The sequence below is a fragment of the Cygnus atratus genome, chromosome 10 (genome assembly GCF_013377495.2).
Source record: "Cygnus atratus isolate AKBS03 ecotype Queensland, Australia chromosome 10, CAtr_DNAZoo_HiC_assembly, whole genome shotgun sequence".
In the NCBI taxonomy this organism is placed as follows: Eukaryota; Metazoa; Chordata; class Aves; order Anseriformes; family Anatidae; genus Cygnus; species Cygnus atratus.
Window position 1 is genome coordinate 801,090 of NC_066371.1, and position 20,239 is coordinate 821,328.

Consider the following 20,239-nt stretch of genomic DNA (forward strand, 5'->3'; position numbering starts at 1 on the left):
TACATGATTGTCATCAAATTTCTGCTCACTAGCATTACAATTCTATTCAGGTAACCCTTGTTCCCATTTTTCACTTGGTAAGTAAATTAATTCCTGATTCAAATGGGCCAAACAAAAATTGCTTCACTAGCTGTCAAGTTAAAAAGTAAAAATTGTGCCTTACTCTGCTCACTGTGGTTCTCTTCCAATGACTCCAGTTAAGGTTGCTTCCTTTAAGATACTAATTTTCATAAGGTTTATGCATGCCTGTGACTTTATGCTTCCATCCTAGAATTTGTTATAGTCTCCATGTTCATGTCAGAAGTGTAGACTTCAGTCTTTCTTACTTAGTAGCATAAATTCAGGCCATTATGACTTCTAACTGATCAGACTTGACAACTGTGAGGGACTTTTACTCTGTGCAGTTTTACTGCTTGGTAGTGTTACCAAGTCCTCTGAACCTTAAATTAGGAAGTAATTTTATGTAGGCCCTAAACTTGCTCAGTGATGCTTAGATTGCAATCTATAAGCTGAAGGATTTTTAAGATGAACAAATGGTAAACTAACATGGAAATCTGATGTTACATTTTAATTTTCATTTGGGATTTTTAAATTTTTTTTTTTACCGTTTTCACTGTTCTTAAAGAATGAAAATAAAAGCCAGCTCTTTGGTGTCAATCCCATGTTCCTAACAGAATTTTAAATTTTGCTTGTTTTGTCTAGACCTCTTGCAATTTAGGAAAGTATCATGCAAGCTACTGATACTGAGGGATTGGATCTTGTGTATTGAGTGTGGCTTTGGCAATGTATTTATTTTATGGCAGTGTTGTTCAGGTTTCAGTAACAACACACCTCTAGTTCTTCTCTGAGGAATTACGGCTCTGTTTATTCTCAAATTAGGAGTACATGGCATACCATGTTAGCAGTTGAGCAGTATTTCATCAGAACTGAAAATTTAGTCCCCCAAACCTGGACAGGCATAATTATAACAGGTAAACGTGTGTTCAGAGCACACTGCATTTTTTTTTTTTCAAGAATGAAAAAAAGTTGTTAAGATTCAAAACTGTTATGAGCTGTTTTCACTTAGCTGTCTGCTTGCAAAGCTGTCAGCTGTATTCTGGGTCATGCTGCTGGTGAACCGCAGTACATACAGAACTTTTTAGGAGGTTTCAGAATCTTTAATGAAAAGATTATTTTTTTTTCTGTTTCCCAAAAGAATCTGCAGCTGTGCTGCAGATTCTGAGACTAAATGATATAAAATAATGACAATTTTTGCTTAGGACATTTTTTTAAACTTGAGATTTATTTGCAGAATGATGAGCTAAAAGTGCTGAATAAAGTTTTAACATCTCTTGCTTTCACAATAGAAAGCTGTTAACTTCTCTGTGATTCAGAGCTGTGCAGCTAAATTTTATTTTGCTTCAGGAAGAAAAATGTCTATAATGAAATGCTGTTCTTCTGTAATTAGAAATAAATTGGAATAAAGTATGATTTAAGTTGAAAGTGAGTGAGGTAGTAGATGGATTTCAGTGCCTTTGTTGGCTATTTTCACTGGGAGATGTGGAGAAGACTGAGATATTTTGTGCAGAAAAACTATTCTGCTCATTTTGGATAATAAAAGTTGTGGTAAGATGTGAATTTTTTGTGGCAGTTTCCTGTAATGAAGATGTTTCCCAGAGCTGTTCTAGGAACGTTGAGTTCTTCTAACATATGGCAGTGTGAAGGAGTAAATCTTTTTTTTAGACATTGTTCATCTGAGAGCACTGTTTATGTTTAATGTCATTTTCTATATTACTGACCTATCCTTCTGTTAGATGGGAACTACAAATTTGCATTCAGTTGCATGATTGTGTCTTTATTGAAGTCATTTTCATAGAAAGATGAAAAAATCTCATAATTCAAGTTTGGGGTTGCGGTTTTAATGCTTTTAAAACTTCCCCAACTAATTTGGGTAGGACATGGCCAGTGTTTGTCTGGAAACTCTTTATGTTTCAGCAGTCTGAATTCAGCACAGTTCCTTTGCAAACCAGACTGAACATCAGCTTGATCCTAATGAAGACGAGCAATACTGAGTTTGCTGGTGTGATTTGAAGCCCTTGCTGTCAATATTAAAAATGGAGCTGCAGTACTTGTTACTTGGGAAGTGGCGTTTGCACAGTTCCCTAAAGGCAATCAGACGAGACCTCTTGCTTTTTGTATGTTTGAAGTGTTCTTTTTGGTAGATGGAAAAGTGTTCTGTCTTCCTAGAGCTATTGCTGTTGCGTTAGTCATACGTTGTGTGGTGTGCCGTACGTCAGTCATGGCTGAAATCATTCCTTCAGATATTCCTTACCCAAAGTGGGTGAAATGCCCTGTAAAAATGCAAGTCAATATTTGTGTTCTTACTAGAAGTATCAATTAAAAAATGTTTGTTTCCTCTTCCTTTTGCAGTTCTACTCAGAAAAGGAAACCTATGCCTAAAGTTGTTTACAACTTGCTCTCTGATCGTGAGTTGAAGAAGAAACTAAAGGAACACGGACTGTCTGCCCATGGGACCCGGCAACAGCTCATTAAAAGACACCAGGAATTTGTGCACATGTATAATGCTCAATGTGATTCTCTAAATCCCAAATCTGGTAAGTTAGAAATTGTAGGAATGTTTTTATCATCACAAACTCTTTGTATGCATTTCTCTTTCTTTTAGTTCACGCGGTAGGAATAGGCTGGTTTAGGTATTTGGAATGATTATAAGATCCTGATTTTTTGAAATCGTGAATTTATTTGCCAGCTCTGGGCTTGGCATGCAGGAGTAAGCTTATGAGAAAGGCAACCTTGCAACCAACACTACTTGCTTTTTCATTTTGCTCCTCTAAACATTTTAAGAACTTGAATAAGAACTAACGAAAGATTAAATCTGTAAGTGACTTAGGTGCCAAGCACCACCACTTGGTTTGCACCTGAGCACATTTGAAAATAAATATTGGTGCTTTAAAAAATTGTTTTCCAGGACTTTGGGAAATCTCTGTGTTGAGAACCAGCACATACAATTAAGATTGCGTTCGATTTCAGCAAGTTTTAGATTTATATTTCATTTCAGCAAGACTTAGCAGGGATAGAGTCTTAGCAAGTTTATGTCTGCGAGAACAGCACTGATATCAGGATTTCAACGTCAGCGATTTATACGGATCTGGCAATGCAGCTAAATCTCCTCAGAGCCCCTTCCCGAGTGCCCCCAGGGGCAGGAGAAGACGAGCGGCTGCAGTAGGTGCTGGAGGTAGGCAGCCCCCGGCAGGCAGGCCGGCAGGAGCCAAGCAGCTCCGACGCCAGGGAGGAACAGAACGGTCTGCTCCTGCTCGGCGCTGCCGCGCGGCAGGACCCGGCTCGTGCTGCTGCCGCCATGCAGCCGGCGGCCACGGGAGGTGGGCGCTGCCTTGGCGGGAGCCTCCTGCCTCTGCTGGAGCTCAGCTCTGCCGTACGTGCGGCTCTGTCAGCCTCTTGATGTGCTGCGTGTTGCCCTTCAGGGGGTGATTCTTCACTTGATGCTCACGATGAAGCAGCAGGGAGCCCCTGTCTGTGTAGGTCATCCAAGCTAGCTAAATGAAGTTTCACGGTGCGTTACACTGTGCTTTAGCTAGGATCCTCTAAATAAGGCAAAGCTCGCATTGGGTTCTGCCTCCTTACCTATTTATAAAGGGTGAATTATTAAACTAGCATTTAGGATGCGGACATGCATTTTTGATGGTAGCAGTGAACCTAAGGTCACCGTAAAATACAAATACCTGAGCTTCTGAGGAAGCATAGGTGCCAAATTCCTGGATTTTGCTTAAACCAGTTTTGAACAGGTTTTACTCCTTCACAGCATAATAAGCTTCTTGTTCTCTGGCAACTTTACTCTCTAGTGGAAGTGTTTGTTTTAATAATCTGCGTAGCTACCTAGTAGCTATATGAAAATGATTAAGTGTAGAAATATGTTTGTAAAAGTAAATGTCAAAATAAACCATGCAGACAGTGTTGTGTGTGTTTATATGCTTTTGAGGTGTCTGACCTAATGGTTAGGGTAGGTTGTAATTCATGCTTAGACTGTGGGTTTTGGGTATAAGCTTGCAGACAGATTTTTGTTGCCTTGGAAGGTACTCCTCAGAAGTAAAAATAAGATAAGCAGTATATTTCATTATTTTTTGTTTAAGGACACATTATAAAATGGAAGCTTTTTATAAAAGACATGCCTGTATGCCACAGATAGCGTACAGTGTGGTAGAGAAAGATTCAAATATGATTTGAAAAGACTACGCTTTTCTGTCAGTTTGGTGCGGAGGAAACGTGAGCACGAGGGCCGAGGAGCTGCGGGAGGCAGCTGCCAGAAGCGCTGCCCGGCGCTCGGCATTGGCAAATGTCCCCCGAGTGCTGGTGTGAAACCTGTCGGCTTGTATGTGCTTGGGATCCGAGCCCGAGTTTCACTGTTGGAAAGCTAAGGCAGGTTTGTCTCCGTGATTGAAGTTAACAGTAGTTTCATTTAGTGCTGGGAACGCTCTGACATCTCTTGTTTTAACGATCTGTTTGTTGTGTTTTTGAACAGTTGCAGAGATTGCTAAAGAGCTGGAAAAGAATGAGAAGATTCGGGTTCAGCTTGAATTTAATAAAACTGGTGACAGTGTAAGCTAATTGTCCTTGTTCCCAAATGGGGGGATGGATAGGATAAATCGTGGTGTGGGCACTGAGCACGTTTACCTGTCACGTTATTGTGGCAGTTCCCAGATTCCCAGACTGCGTGTGGGTCTTTGCATATACCATCTTCTAATTACGACTTTCTCATATCGGTCTTTTGTCATGGCCAGTTCTTAGTATACTGCTGACGTCTCTATGTCCAAACCACTTAAGTAAGACCTTTTTTTTTTTTTTTTTTGATTACAATAAAGATTCTTGAGAAATGTTCCCCTTGGTCATATTGGAAGATTTTGACCCTCCATGGTAGTGCGGGGAATATTTTGCTTCTTAGAATTCTCTCGATTTATCTAACAAATTCCTCGTTTCCATATTAGCAATAGTGCCTGTTCTTTTCCCATGACATATGATACTTTTGTGACTTTTGGTGCACATTTATTGCACGGTATTAGGAAGTACTTTATGGCCCACACACGCTGGATGTTACACGGGGTAGTTTGGCTTAGGCTTGTTGTCTTTGTGAAAGCAAAGCAAGACAGCATATATATGTACTTTAAATATATATTACTTTCTGCGGATGAGGTAGTAAGAGTTAGTGGGTGGGGGAATGAATGGCTGAGCCTTTGTCCACTTAAGTCTGTAGTTTTAAAGTTTGCAGCTTTATCAGCTTTTTCTCTTTGTAAATAAACATTCATGTGATTTCTGTAGAGCTTGACCTTTACAAAGGATCAGACAGAGGAAGAAATAGACAAGATCCACACTGGATATCGTAAGTAATACGCAAGTTTCACTTCATTTTCCTCATTAAGTCATCTTTTTATTCCATCTGTGCTAAAACACACACACGGACACACACCTGTTTATTCCCCACATCCCTCAGTTTAATAGATGAAGGAAAAAGCTGAAAGCTCTCTTATTTGGGCTGAAATTTCCTCTTTGAAACACAGTCTCTTTTAAGAGAGAAAACTCACTGCCAGGATGGGGTAAAATTGAGGTGGAAGTCTCCCTGACCCACCTCCATTTATGCACTTTCTGCTTACCTTCTGGTCCTCCTACATGTTCGCTGGATATAAAGAACAGCAGAGTTTTCCTGTCTGCCTCCGTGGACGCACAGTGCATAGTTGTGTGGTTTCTCTGGGAACCCGTGGGCAGCTGTAAGGAGCAGAACTCTGGAAGGACTCCCTGAGACCCAAGCAGTGCTGGCCATGTGGGCGGCAGTGTCCTGTTGCTGCCCAGGCTGCTGAGGAGTTCTGTTTCAGTTTCCTGCTCGGTGTAAGAGTCCGTGTGATTCTTAAAACACGGGTTTTGAAATACAGAAAAGCAGTTGTGACTGCAGGGAAAGCTGATTGTGCTTTGCTTGAGAGATTTCACCCTTGTTTGTGCTGGGCTTTGTGTTTTGTCTCTCTGCGGAACCATGTAACCGACTAACCATCTTTATTTGTGGTTATTTCAGAAGCAAAGACTCTTGTGAGATTTAGATTGCAAGACTTGCATCCTGTTTTGGTAATTCATTGCTGAAATTGCTCACATAAACTGATTTTTACAGGTGATTTGTGCGTTTGTACATCAGGTTTTAAATAGCATTAATTCATTCTTAGCTCCCTGATGTTGCCGTATTATTCGCAGTTTCTTTCCTGCTGTTACCCGCTCCTTTCGCTTCACCTGCACTGTGCTTGTACTCTCAAACGTGGTAGTTAGCCATGGAACACTCAAACAATATTCAGTGAACATAAAGCTTCTCATCTTTTGGCCATGGAGGAGCAAAGCAAGGGAAGGACAACTTGTTCTGATTATACTTAAGGGTGTATTTAAATCTGCAATATGGTCACATTTCCTGTGTTTCCTTGTGTTGCTTCAGGCATATAAATTATTCCATAATGCAGCTAGATTTAGTCTTGTTGATTTTAGTTGGGTTTCTGCAAAGGCTAAATAAGGACCTAAATCTTCAGCAAACTTTTCCCTTGCTTTTTGCTGCTCTTCCTGAGAATATTTTCTTTCTAACTGTACAAACTGTTTGTGGTTTTGAATATGAAACATTCTCCACTAATTCCAAGTAACTGGTTAATAATTACTCTCTTGCTGTGCAGAAGTCTCTAGCACTGTAATGCAAAAAAAACAAACTCCAAACAAAAACCCCAACCCAGCCAACAACAAAAAACAGACAACTCCCCCTTCCCACCACAGCAAACAAACAAACAAACAAAACCCTACAAATTGATTAATTCCTCACCTAGGTATTTTTCCCTACGAACCTTTACTAGCTCTCTAAAGACCAAACCTGAAGTTCAGTGACTTGGTCGACCCCCAGAGCAGAGCAAATGCCATGCAACTGACTGTGAGTGCTCTGCTCATTCAGGTCGTATGGAACACGGTTTGGAAATTTATCATCATTAAGTGAATGAATTAGCCTCAGGAAGCTGAATTGAAAATCTAGAATTAAAAATTATAAATTCATAGGAAGATATGTTTTAAAAGTAGTAAAACATGGTGAACAAAGAGGTAAATTTTAGGTCGTGTCAGCAAATTATTTCACGTAAAAGCAATAGGGAAAACATTGGCTTGAAAAAGAAGTTGTGCATTAAAATTAGAGGACAGTTAGAGGTTAAAAGAACCTTCATCAAATGCTTTTTTTGGTGTTGTCTTTTTGTTTTTCCTGGACTTTAAAAAGCTTTATTAGGCAATAAAGGCTGTTTTTTCCCTTTTAATTTGCATCATGTATACCCTAAGTCCCTAATTCACAGCTGAATTGCTGAATTGATTTAACTCTGACATGAGTTCTGTGAATAAAAAAACAACAACAAAAACCTACATCCTTTATTTGTGTGTATTTCCGTACAAAACACACAGCAGAGTGGAACTATGAAACAGCCTTGCTGAAAAGCAAGGTAAAGCAGTTGGGATAAAACCCATTTTTTTTCTTAACTTCATTACAATTTTCCAGGCTATTGGCAAATTGCAAATTACCCCGTGTTGTGTGTGTTTTTTTTCTTTTTTTTCCTTCTTCTTTTCCTGTATATGAAGTGTTTTTGAAAGACCAATTAATATTTTGGCTTGATGAACCTGTGGTTGTTTTATATACTAGATGGAAACTGCTTGAGCAACCGCCAGAGTACGTGCCTGCAAGGTGCAATTAACTGCATTGTCCTGTGCAGCAGCTTCCTTCTGCTCCTTGGGAATTCACTAGCAGGCAATGGGATGTTTTCCCTTCAACCCAGTGTCAACTTCATTCTGCTCTTTTCATGGGCAGGCCTTTATTTAAAGAGATTTTTTTTAATGTATATATATATATATATATATATATACACACACACACACACACATATAAAATACAGATACATTCGTTCAGAAAAATTATTCTGCTGCTCTTTCTGTGTATAAGTCTTAATTTGCAATGTGATTCAGACACTTACTGATTTATGTCTTGTGTTATAAATATTTTTAATTACATCTGCGATGGTTTTGTTACTGAAATACCCATAGTTTTACAAAATGTGCGTGGTGTGTAGTTTCAGCACAGCTGCGATTTATGTTGTATCTGAACAGTGCCTCGGATTGCCAGGACATTTCTTTTTCACTTGAAAATCTTTGTAGTTACAGCATAGAACAAAGCAACAAAAAATAGTAATACTGGAAAAACTGAAGCACCAAAGGAATTACCAATAAATGTCCAGTGCTTCAGCTACAAGCATCCAGGACAAGAGCTTTTTATTAAAAGGAGTTGTTGACCTTATGTGGTGTCTTCAGCTACGCAGAAAGGGAGTAAGTTTGAAACAGTACATGGGAAAATCATTTAATTTTTTTTCTTGTGTGGGGCAGAACTTGATATCATCCTGCCGTAGTGTTTTTCCCCTCCTGTGGGTGCAGCAGGGGACGCTGCAGGTTAGACGCAGCGGTTATCCAGCGCAGCGCTGAGCGGGTGACGTCCTGTCCTCGAGGAGCTGCCCTGCCCCGTCCCTGTCTCCATCCCCATCCCATCACCGCCGGGAAGATGTGCCGGGCTGCAGGAGGCCGGGGGGCCCTCAGGGGAGCCAGGCCCTGCCAGAGGGTCAAGGCGTGCTCTGTCCTCGAGCTGCTTTACGTTGCCCAGCGCAGGGTGGACGGCAGAACAGCAGTCTCCTTGCGGGCTGCGCGTGCACTGTGAGCCCATTGCTGGGGTGCTGGGGGGAGTGGGGGGTGGTTACTCCTTGCCCCCAGAATCCTCAATGCCAATTCAATGAAGAACTGGAAAGTATTCCCTAGTAAGGCTGGGATTTTATAGTCAAAGCAGCTTTGACATCTCCGCGGCTGGTGGCCTGGCCCTACTTTGGAGAGGCAGCAGGGAGCGTGCAGGAGGGGTTGTGGGCAGCTCGCCTTCTCGTGCCTTGGAAGCAGTGGCTCTGCCACAAGGACGTTCACGATGTCCATCAGGCCCTTGTGCCTTTGCACAGGAAACATTTGCAATGCTTTCTCTATAGGCTAAAAGTTAGGCTAAAGGCTTTAGCTGAATTAATCTATTTTTCTCAAAAGGACAAATCTGTTTCTGAGAGTGAATTTTTTTGAAAGTCCTTCCAAATAAATTAATATTTGCTGTCTTCACTGTAATATATCGATATAAAACCGTGTATGGGCTGGTAGACTTTCATGCTACGCTGGCCATGGGTAGCTACAGACAGATACGCTGTTAGAGGAGAAATTGGTGTATTCTGTAAGAAAAATGATGTGTTGTCTTCGTGCCCGGTGAGTATGAGGTAATCACAACATCTGTCTGAGGAGACCACGTATTTTCCCAGCCTCTGAGTAATCTAGATAGGAAACAACACCGCTTTGACTAAACAGCAGAGGATTACTTAAAACATGCTGAATGACTGAAAGGGCAAAGAATATGCCAAAGAGCAATTAGCTGTGATTAGAGGATCTCAGTCAAAAAAAAACAACATAATAAGCATGATACAAAGTCTTCAGAAATTGCCTTACTGCAGAAGCAGGGGAAAAATCCAAAGCTATGTTAAAGCAAGTAACAGAATAGCTGTGGGATTTCACTCATTCTCTGTAGTAGGGAGGATAAGCTCTATTATAATGTGATAAAATATGAGGTGCGACAGGCAGGCTAGCAGTATGGGGGTAGCATCTTTTACTTACATTCGTTAGATGATTTGGAAAAGTGCACTTCTGGGAACATGGGACTTCGCTTGGGCTTATTGGTCAGCGGGGTCAGTCACATACTGAACGGTCTCAAAACGCAAAGAACTGGGATTTTGGATTTCATAAATTACAACTGGAAGGTAAATCAGCATAGAATAAGAAATTTCAAAATACCTACGCGGGCTTCCCTGCATGTTAGGGTTGGGCAGCTCGTTCCTTTTCGTTCACAGGTCGAAGGAATCCATGTAATTAGCCTCTGTAACACTGCAGCGTGCGGCTCCACCCACAGCTCTGTTTGAGCCTGTCGCTTTTGAGAAGTGCTCTGTTGGAGTCCTGGCATACCTCCCATTTCCAGGACCCTAAAAGAGAAATGTGATTAGGTTAAATTGGTAGATTTTTAGGAAGAACGGTCAAACTGGCTCACTGTTGCGGTTAACTGAGGACACCTCTGTCAAGCAGCAAGGCCAGCCTGCCAGATCTGCGGGGTGCTATGGGGAAGAAGACGGCACTAAAATGTTCCTGTGTAGTTGGCATTTGTGTACTTAGTGCACTGCAAACACCGGAAATCCTTTGTCCTTCATTGCTCCTAGCGGTAACCTCGCATCGCAGTACCGCGCAGTTCCCCAGGCGGTGCAGCCTGTGGGCTTGGAGGCGATGAGCAGCCAGTCCCCGTGGCCACGTCCCCCATCCCGGCTGCACCCAGGGACACACGGAGCGCTTGCCATTTTGGAATAGATGCTTGGCGTCTCTTGGCAAAATGCTTTGAAATGGCAAGCATCAGTTACACAGGCCTCCGAGCATCCAAAGCTGATGGGTTTTTGCCCGTTTGGATTTGGTGAGTGACGCAGAAGTGAAAAATATGCTCTTAATTGCAAATGATTCCACTGAGCAGCATAGACCCTTATCCTGATTCAGGAGAGAGATCATGTGTGGATGCAGTCCTAGTGTCCAAAAGGAGCTGAGTTCTTCATTGATATTAGAAGTTATTACAATGGTAATTGAAATAATTTCAGGGAAAAAAGAAACAAACAAAAACAGATATTAAGAAACAAACACAGTTCTGCTGTGTGAAAAATTAAGTTTTCATCTGTGCAAGCGTTCCTGACTACTGGGTAACTAAAAGCGTAAGCACAGATTTGGATTGTTAGTAGAATATGAAACTTTTTTGCTGTAACAAAAATGTTTTTAATTCAGTATTTTGTGATTATTTCTGTTCACAGCCTTTTCACTTCTTATGGTGTATACTTCAGAAGTTCTGTGGCAATGAGCAGTCTGCTTTTTGTATAGTAATGCACTGTTGTCTTTCAGGAAACAAGCACAGAAGTGAATTTCAATTTTTAGTGGATCAAGTAAGTAATCGGTGGAAGAAAAGTGGTAAGAGGAAAATGGAGAGTGCTGAAATCAAAGAAGAACCAACTGTTAAAGAATTGCCAGCAGGCACAGGTTAGTAATGTTGTTTAATGTAATCATGTAATTCCTCTCCACCTCATGCCCCTTGACCCATACTAATAAGTGGGTTTCCTGAAGAAATGTTCTTTCCTCCCTTTGTTCTCCCCAGTCCTTAAGGGAAAAAAGAACAAAACATAAAAATCAAACAGACCTGTTGTGGTTTAACCCGGCCGGCAGCTAAACACCACACAGCCGTTCGCTCACCCTCCCCCCTCCCTCTCTGGGATGGGGGAGAGAAACGGGAAAGTGAAGCCTGTGAGTTGAGATAAAGACAGTTTATTAAGACGGGAAAATAATAATAACAATAATAATAATGATAATAGTATTACTAATAATAATGTGTACGAAGCAAGTGATGCACAATGCAGTTGCTCACCACCCGTTGACCGATGCCCAGCCTATCCCCGAGCAGCCAGCCCCCCACCCCGGCTAGCCCCCCCTATATATTGTTCAGCATGACGTCAGATGGTATGGAATACCCCTTTGGCCAGTTTGGGTCAGCTGTCCTGGGTCTGTCCCCTCCCAGCTCCTGCTGCACCCCCAGCCTGCTCGCTAGCAGGACAGAGCGAGAAGCTGAAAAGTCCTTGGCTTGGTGTAAGCATTGCTCTGCAACAATTAAAACATCAGCATGTTATCAGCGCTCTTCTCATCCTAATCCAAAACATAGCACCCTACCAGCTACTAGGAGGAAAATTAACTCTGTCCTACCTGAAACCAGGACAAGACCTTAAAAAGATTGACTGCCATTGATTCTAATGTGATACTTAAGCACAACCCATAATAAATGTATAATTGGATTTTAATGTGATTGTGCATATGTGTGTTGTATTTTAGATGCATAATTTAAGTAGCAGGTGTAAATGAGGACTTGGGTTCTGATGCAAATCCACTGAAGTTGCTGATAGTGGGCATATGACAATTGGTATCTTTGAACTGAGGGTGATCATGGACATTGCCTGCCCTCCTGTTTCAGTACTGTGATAAGGAGTCAGTAACTGGGAACTGTGAAGGTGTTTGTGTGGTTTGGGACAAGTGTTTTTTTGTCTTCAGGTCGAAGGAGTAAAATATTTCAGAATCTTTTAGGATGTTTAAAGAGTATGTTGCTTCTCTTTTTTTTTTTAAACTTGCTTCATTTTGTATTTATGTCCTTTAATACAGTGAGAAGTGGGAATGCACAGCTGCAGTTACTCACTTCTGCAGATGTGCTTTATGAGTTAGGCGCAGCATCCAGCGCATGTTTGTTATCTTCACTACCAACAGCACCGAAGAAATACCCCTGTGTGCTTTTATCTTGTTCCCTATAGGCTTTTTCAGTCTCATTTGTTTTATGGTAGTGCGTGCTGTGGCAGTGCGCATTTATCTTTGAATGTGTGATTTAGAGCATTCCTCAACCTCGTATTTGTGGAACTAGAAAGTAGTTAGAATACTGAACTTCAAAGAGAATCCACTGGCCAGAGTTGGATGTGTTGTTGTCTGTATCCTTGGGAAAATGCGGCAGTTCAGTCTGCACTGGCCCTCACAAATCCCTGCCCTTCCTGAGTTGAACTGAATTAGTCTTTGGTATGTGTCTGTTTCCTGTGCTGTCACCTCTAGCAGAGCTCTCAAGAATAAAAATAAGTGAAAATACCAATAACATAGTATGAATTTTATCCTTATCGTTTCATGCAGACCTTGATGCAATGCATAATCCTTTCCATAAGAAGGGTAAAAGTTAAGGAACTTCAAGTTTATCTCATTTGACATAATTTACAGTGATGTCCCTCATCTGTAGCAGAGACAGAAGCAATGTGTGATTAGATAATGGGATCACAGACTGAAATACTAATTTCTAGCCATGATCTGTGGAGAGCTTGGCTACTCTGAGTTTCTTGCAGCTTTCATGCAGCCCTTTTCTTGTGCCCTGAACTGTAAACTTTGAGGAGCTAAAGTAAAGCCACACAGCTTTTCCAAAAGAATGCTCAGGTAGAAAATAACTAGATCCGTCCTATCACCCTGTATCGTGTTGGCTTAAGTAGACAATACCACCTCAGATGGTTCTGACAAATCTGCAAAATATTTGTTACACTTTTTGTGCACTGAGCTTTCAATAATCTTTGAAATTGCAGTTTCTAGTTCTATGCCAAACGTCTGCACCCGATTGACTCTTTGTAAACCACTTAAAAAAAAACAAACAAAAAGAATATTTAGGGGTGAAAGAACAAATGGCTACAGCCCTTTTCCTCCATCATCTTTATTAACAGCAAATTCCTTTTTATTAAATTGGAAATGATAACATTGGAAGAAAGAAAACCAGCAGTGAGTTACTGGCTTGCAATTTGAAAGCATTACTACTGAGAAGAACAACTTCATATGCATTCCTTGCCCACTGTATTTCATGTTCTCATAGAAGAACATGGTAGAATTGTACAGAATTAAAACATGTATTTTTTTTTGTTTTAAACCTTTCTATCTCCCCTTGCTCTTTACTGTAGTATTGGTGGATGTAACTTAAACCTCTCACAAAGTCTTGCTCTATTCTGATGATGTATTAATCATCCCTTCCTGATTTACGTGATTTTGATTTGCATCTTTAAACTTAAATAGTTGATTTCCAATCTGTATTTTGTAACTATTAAACATACAGGTTTTGCATTGCCTAAGGGGGGTACTGTAAGAATTTGATAAACATTCCTGGTACACCTCTTTTGGGTTGCATTACTGCACAGGGCCTTTGCTATTTTTAATACGTTAATTTCAGTAATGTTACATCAGTTAGACAACTGACTTGCTGTCATCTGCTGGTTGTTTTCAACAGACAGAAATACGCTCCTGCTAATCAATACTCAGCATAAGGGAAAGGACAAACCCTAGCTGAATTCAAAGCTTGTTTAGCTTTTCCACATTGTAATTATAGTTCTGTTTGGCCTCTTCTATCAAAAACAATTTCTGTAGAGGTAAAAAGGATGAAGTGGTTTGAGCAGCAATGTAAGTTAGTTCACAGAAGTCTTCTGCCCACTCTCATGGACTGCCTTGATAAGGATTATCAATGAGTTGAGTCTCGGTATGGTTTTAATGCTCCTTCCAACTGTCTACTTAAATAACTCATTTGCAAATATCTGTGGGTAGGACATAAGAGCAGTTTATCTTTTTGTATCGTGCTTTCTAGTCCATATTTATTCTCTATGTGGAGAGGTAGAAGGCATCTTTTGAGAGAACTCTTGTTCATCTTTTAATAGATAAAAACATTTGATACAAAAAAATAGAATGGTTTTACAGTTTGTTAGTTGTGTTGTCTAGAAATGCTTTTTCCTGTAGAGATAAATGGAAATGACAATTATATAGATTAACATTTAATCTTTCTTAGATGCGTAAGGAAATAAATCATGTTTCTTTTGTTGAAAACAAGCTTATTAACTTGGTCTGTAAAACTTTCAAGCTATCAAGCTGTCTTATGCAATGGGTGAAGTGAATTGGTAGCAAGAACCAGAGAACCTAGCTGTCTCATTAAGTGTTTGCTAATTTCTGAAACAGTTTCATCTTATGAAATGTGACAAATATCCTTACCCTTTAATTGTCTCTTTGTTTGCATGTGAAACTCATAACAATGGAATGTTTCTGTTTCAGTCTCTGGTTCTTAGAGGTTGCTTTTTGTTGTTGCTTTTTTGTTGCTGTTGGTTTTTTTTTTTTTTTTTTTTTTTTTACTGCAGCAGGAAAAGAAATTAAGACCTTTGAAACAGAGTTTGGGGAAGGAAATAAGTGGGAATGAGGCATTGGTTTTCTAATATTTTTAAAACGTTTGTTTTTCTTAAAATCTATCTCCAGACTGCAAAAAAATTAATAATATTTTACTTTGTCATACTTGCCAATCTCTACTTTTTTTCCTTGGTAGGAGAAGATCTTAAAGAGCATAACTCTACTGCCATCCTTGGAGAAGCCCGGGTACTCAAAGCAGAAGCTCCTGATGGCAAAAGAAGTGACCCCCATTCTTCAGAGGAAGGCCAGAGATCAGTCTCTCCTGCGTTCTCACAGTCATCTGGATCAACAAGCAGGTTAGTGAAGAAGAATTTATTCCTGCTGGTTTGTACTTGATTAGATCAATATGGAAAAACTTTGTTAGTGATGTTGGGCCCTATATATTTATATTCTTCATCAGAGGGGTTCCTCAGCTGTGGTTACTGGTTTACTCTTCTCTGTCTGCTCAGTTGCTTGAGGGCTGCAGCTGAAATAGGAAACTATTAAGTGAATTCGGGGTGATAGAGGGGTGATAGTGCAAATGTTCCTTTTGTAACAGAAACAGTGAGCGAAATGTCTGTTGGATCAGGAGAATGTTTGGTGTTTCTTTTTTACTGCATCATCTTCCCTTCTGTTAGAGGATTTATTTAGAGAGGACCAAAATTTAATATAACGTAAGTCTTTTGATAGCTCTTTGAGCTGAATAGTGCTGTGGGAAGTAGAATTTAAATGACCCCACTACTTGCGGTCACTGGTAGAATGTCACTGAAGTCCTAACATCCATTCACTTTCTTCATGTATTTAATTTTGCTTACTGAAGTTTGCTTTATTCATACAGGAAATGCAGGATCAAGAAATGCTTTATAAGCAATGTAAGGTTTCGTGTTTTTGGTAGCTCAGTGATGATTTTATAGAAAAGACACCCAGCTCTTACTGCTGATAAGGTGTGTCTAGTTTTTAAAGACAGACTTCATATCTATTGAAGATATTTACTTCATAATTTGCTATCTAATACTTTACCAATTGTCAAAGAAGATGATGATCAGTGCTTAAACATCCATTTGCAATACCTGATGCTATGATCCCCGTTTCTGGAGGAAAAGGGAAGAAATCACAGAAAAGAAATATAGGATAACTGGTTTTTTGGTATGTGTCTAAAAGCAAGCGAGCTGTTGCCATTCTCTAAGAAAGTAATCTCGCTGTCTTACTGATAACAGAAAGGAGAGAAGGAGGCACCCTTTGCAGGTCTGCATTATTAGGAAGAGAAAGGTTGTTTATGTTTGGAAGTGGATGATAATGAGAGGAAGTAGCTGAAGGTCAGGTAGCAGATGAACAGTTTAACAGCTGAGCTAGGAGTAACAGTTTCTCAATTTTCCATATATTACATCCATAGTATGCGCCTCTTCCTCCTTGTTCTGCAAATATTAAGAAGCATACAGTGCGTTGCTTCATCAGCGTTTATTAAAATAACAGTTTAGTTGTTGAAAGATTTAAAAGAATCATTTTTTAAAAATTTGTGTTGATTCACGAAGTGTTTTTAAAAGTCAGCAAGGGGACTAACGTTGCCTTTCACCAAGGTAAATGTTAAAGAAACTGTGAATGAAAGCCTAGGAAGATACTGGGGAAAAAATCAACTCAGTGATTACACTAGCTGTGCATGAAGCAGCATGCTGAGCAGCGGGCACCCTTCACTTAGAAGGGAAGAAGCTGGCCATGATGCTTTGTTCCAGTGGCAGCTGAAACCTCAGCTTTCCAATTCACAGCTTGGCCCGTGGCTGTTCTGCTGCTGACAGATGCCTCTGGGGAGGCGTGAGGTGGCCGGAGCCTCACATTTGGTCTGTGTAGTGGTGGTGGCTGGGAACCCAGGCAGAAGCTCTCTTGCAGGGCTTATGCAAGGCCAGCTCCTGCAGGTTTGTACTGGATGTCACATTTGACAAGTGCACAGATGATAGATGGAGCTGTCTCATCTTCACTGTGCCTGCTGGTATAGCTGCCCTGGAGCTCTGATTGCTGTTTCAGTTCCATAAAATAGATGCCCTTAGCTTGTTTTTCATCCAAAATCTGAGTGAGATGTTCCTGTCCTTCACTGCTTTACTCAATTTATTTTTTTTGAATGCAAGCCAACCTTTTGGCGTTAAGGACCTTGGAAAATCTGGAATTTTAATCTGACAGAGTGAGAGAGTTTTTCTTTTATTAGCTCATCCAAGGAATCATTAAATCTGTTTCACTGCCAGTTTGGTGTATAAAGGACATTCTGAATGACCTTCCCTGTGGCCTTTGACATTACAGTTAAATTTTCATTCTTCACCTTTCTCTGTTGGCAAACTTATCCTAAAGTCTGGATGAAAGAGTGTCTAAGGGACAGTAGGAAAGTTTGCTAAAGGATATTAGCATGTAGCACCTACTAATGGTTTGAATGTACTTTCTTGAAACAAGTTGGCAGATTTTGTTGGAAAGCGCATTTGTTTGCGTTATGTCTGGCTCGAGGCAAGGTTGTTTATTCCTTCGTTTTATGTATTCACTCTTTCCGAGTGAAGTATTTCCATAGATTTCTTGAACCAAACACAGAATCTCACAGTTGTAAAGACCAGTGGGTATGCATCACAGATATTTGGACCTTCTTTAAAAAACTAAACCAAACAAAAACCAAACCAAACAAAAAAACAAAACCAAAAACATGCTTAATAGCTCCCTGTGGCTTTCTCTTAAATTCAGCTCCTGTGGAACAGGAACAGAATTACCAGAGTCTGCACAGAATTGTTTTTTCACAATCTCTGTGGGATTTTTTCTTTGCTTTCCTACTTTGTACATATCCCCTAGTTTGTATGAGCGGTGTATTTTTATTTATTTTTATTTAAATTTAGGGCAGTTTGCTTAACCTTAAAAGCTAGCTACTGCACCGCTCAAGAAGTTCACCGAAGAAGTTCAGAAGTTTTCAGAAGTTTTTTTTCTATAATATTCTGTATTTTTTGTAACTCTCTGGCTACCATGGGGTTAATGCTTTAAGTTTAATGAAAATAAATGTAGCACAAAAAATAAAAGAAAAAAAAAAGAATGGTTTAGATTTGGGGGGGTGGGTGTCCAGTACCATTGTGCTATTGTACCAAGAAATGGTTTTCTGAGGCTTACATTTTATTTCTGATAATAAGAGGATATCCTTTGACAAGGGTGAACGTTTTTCACATTGAAATGTCAAAACTTGAAATATATTTGGAAGTCCAAATCTGTGTGCTGCACTTTTATGGAGAGAGCACTTCTAAATGGAGGGCTGATACTATGATGGATTAAAAGAAAATTAGGATTTTGAGCGGTGTACAGAATATAACAGAACAGCCTCAAAGTGAGAGTTGACACGCTTGTTCTGTAAGACATGCGGCAAGTAAATTAATGATTCTTATATTCTGTTGTTCATAAGAACTTCTGCCTCTTTTCAATCTGATATAAATATCTGAATTTCTGCATTGTACAGCTAAGGGAGCAGTTGGTCAATATTACAAATTAATACGTTTTATAGTAATCACTACTGTGCAGGTATTATCCAGAAGTCGTTACTTTAATTGAGAAAATGAAAACTTTACACCTGCTGGAGAAAAGGTACAGGCTATAGCATTGATCCAGACATGTTTGGTCTTTGCATAAATCGACTGCTGGTCACAGCAAAAGATCAAAATGTTCATAACAAATAAGCAGCAAAACAAAGCCTTGACCTCTAAAACATATTTTTTAACAGCTATGAAGTTGTATATAAAGCTTTCATGGAACTTTAGTGCTCCATATAAATAGTCCCACTGCGTTCTTTTACTTTCTGGGACTGAAACCAAGTTTTATGCAACTGTTTAAACAATAGGAGAATTAGAAAGAGGCTAGGTAGGACAATGATAAGCCAGTTAATGAGCTGTATAGAGGAAATGTTCTATTCAGAGGATTTTATAAAATTGGGATAATATTCAGTCATTAAAAAAAAAATACTTCTCTTTAAAACTTTTGTGTTAGAAGAAAACGTCAGTTCTTGATGACTAGAGTGGGAGGACTTGCAACAGTTGACGATCTATGTTGTTGGCCTCGTCCGAACGGTATTGCGTCGTACGATGAAACACAGTGATTTAATTTTGAAGCCCTGGCTGAACAGTGCTATATCTGTAGCTTGTATAAATCTCTCTGCCTTTGGAATATACAGAGCCACTGCAGCTTCTGCCAGGCGAGATTCTTGCCCAAGCAAGGGGCCTCATTTGCAGTAAGTGGGGCTTTCTGGCACTAAGCTGAGAAGCTATCGAGCAGGATCTTAAGACCTGCATTTAACTGGTCACTTACTCCTGGCTTTACATGCTTTGCAGAATTGGAGCTTCAGTTCATCAGCTGGAGTAGACGTACAGGGAGGGAGCTGTGCTTCAGTTGCCGTTAGTCAGGAGGTCCCTGGATGGCAGCATCCTCTGAAAACCTCTCAGCAGCCATCGGTTTGTCAGGGCGCTGACAGACAGGACAGCTGAAAAAGCTTTGTAAGTTCCTGCCCTGGCAGCTGACTCAGTCTGGGTTTAAAGAAGGCATTGTCCTGATCCCTGGGCTGGCCATCACTGGCACGTGAAGGCAGTACATGAAAACTGTTTTCATCGGGGGAAAAGCTGTCTTTCTCAATTCTTAGTACAATTTTGACTTAATAAATCTTGTGCTGCTTTGGCTCAGAGAAGATGAATAGAACAATGTTAGATGGGAGCAGTTATCTTTGATTTTTTTTGGCCTCACATACAAAGCCATTGTGGAAGGATGATGATACTTCTCTGCTATGTTGTTAATTCATACCTTTCTTCCAAAAACTGTGAGCCATAACATATGGGCAAAGAACTGCGAGGCCTGGCAGACAGTCCCGGAGAAGTCATTTCAAACAGTAAGAGCCGATGGCCTCGGATTTGTGCGGGGGAAAGTCACTGCATACGGCATGTGTCCAGGGACATCAGGCCGTAGTCACAAGTCTGTGGCCAGACTCGTAAGGAAAGAGTGATCCGGCAGATCTTTTCCCTTTCTGACGACAAAGCCTCAAAGACATGCTCTCGAGCTGTGGAGGAGGCTGTTGACAGCCAAGAAAGGCTGGAAAAAGTCAAGGAAAACACTGGTACAGCAGAACCCATGGAAGGTTTTGTATGGATGAGGACCCTCTGTGGGGAAGGAGTCCCGGGAAGGTCCAAGGCTGGCAAACCTGCTGTCTTCCGAAGACAGGAAAATGAAGCAGAGCTCAGTGGTGCCTGGGATGTGTGGTTACAAGAGGAGGTACAGGCAAGCCAGGGAAGGCTGTGGTAAGCAGCTGCTCCGGGATGTTACACAAGACTTACGGCCCCTCCAGCAG

At 40.5% G+C, this 20,239-nt stretch overlaps 1 protein-coding gene across 1 annotated transcript in view; it reads left to right on the plus strand.

Annotated features, from left to right (window-relative positions):
• Positions 1–20,239, plus strand: part of RAD18 (RAD18 E3 ubiquitin protein ligase) — a 50,479-nt gene that overhangs the window by 15,301 nt on the left and 14,939 nt on the right. The window contains exons 7-11 of the mRNA XM_035546938.2: positions 2,410–2,594; positions 4,535–4,611; positions 5,329–5,389; positions 11,050–11,184; positions 15,059–15,218. Of these exons, the coding sequence (XP_035402831.1) occupies positions 2,410–2,594; positions 4,535–4,611; positions 5,329–5,389; positions 11,050–11,184; positions 15,059–15,218 (618 nt within the window). The remainder of the gene's footprint in view (positions 1–2,409; positions 2,595–4,534; positions 4,612–5,328; positions 5,390–11,049; positions 11,185–15,058; positions 15,219–20,239) is intronic.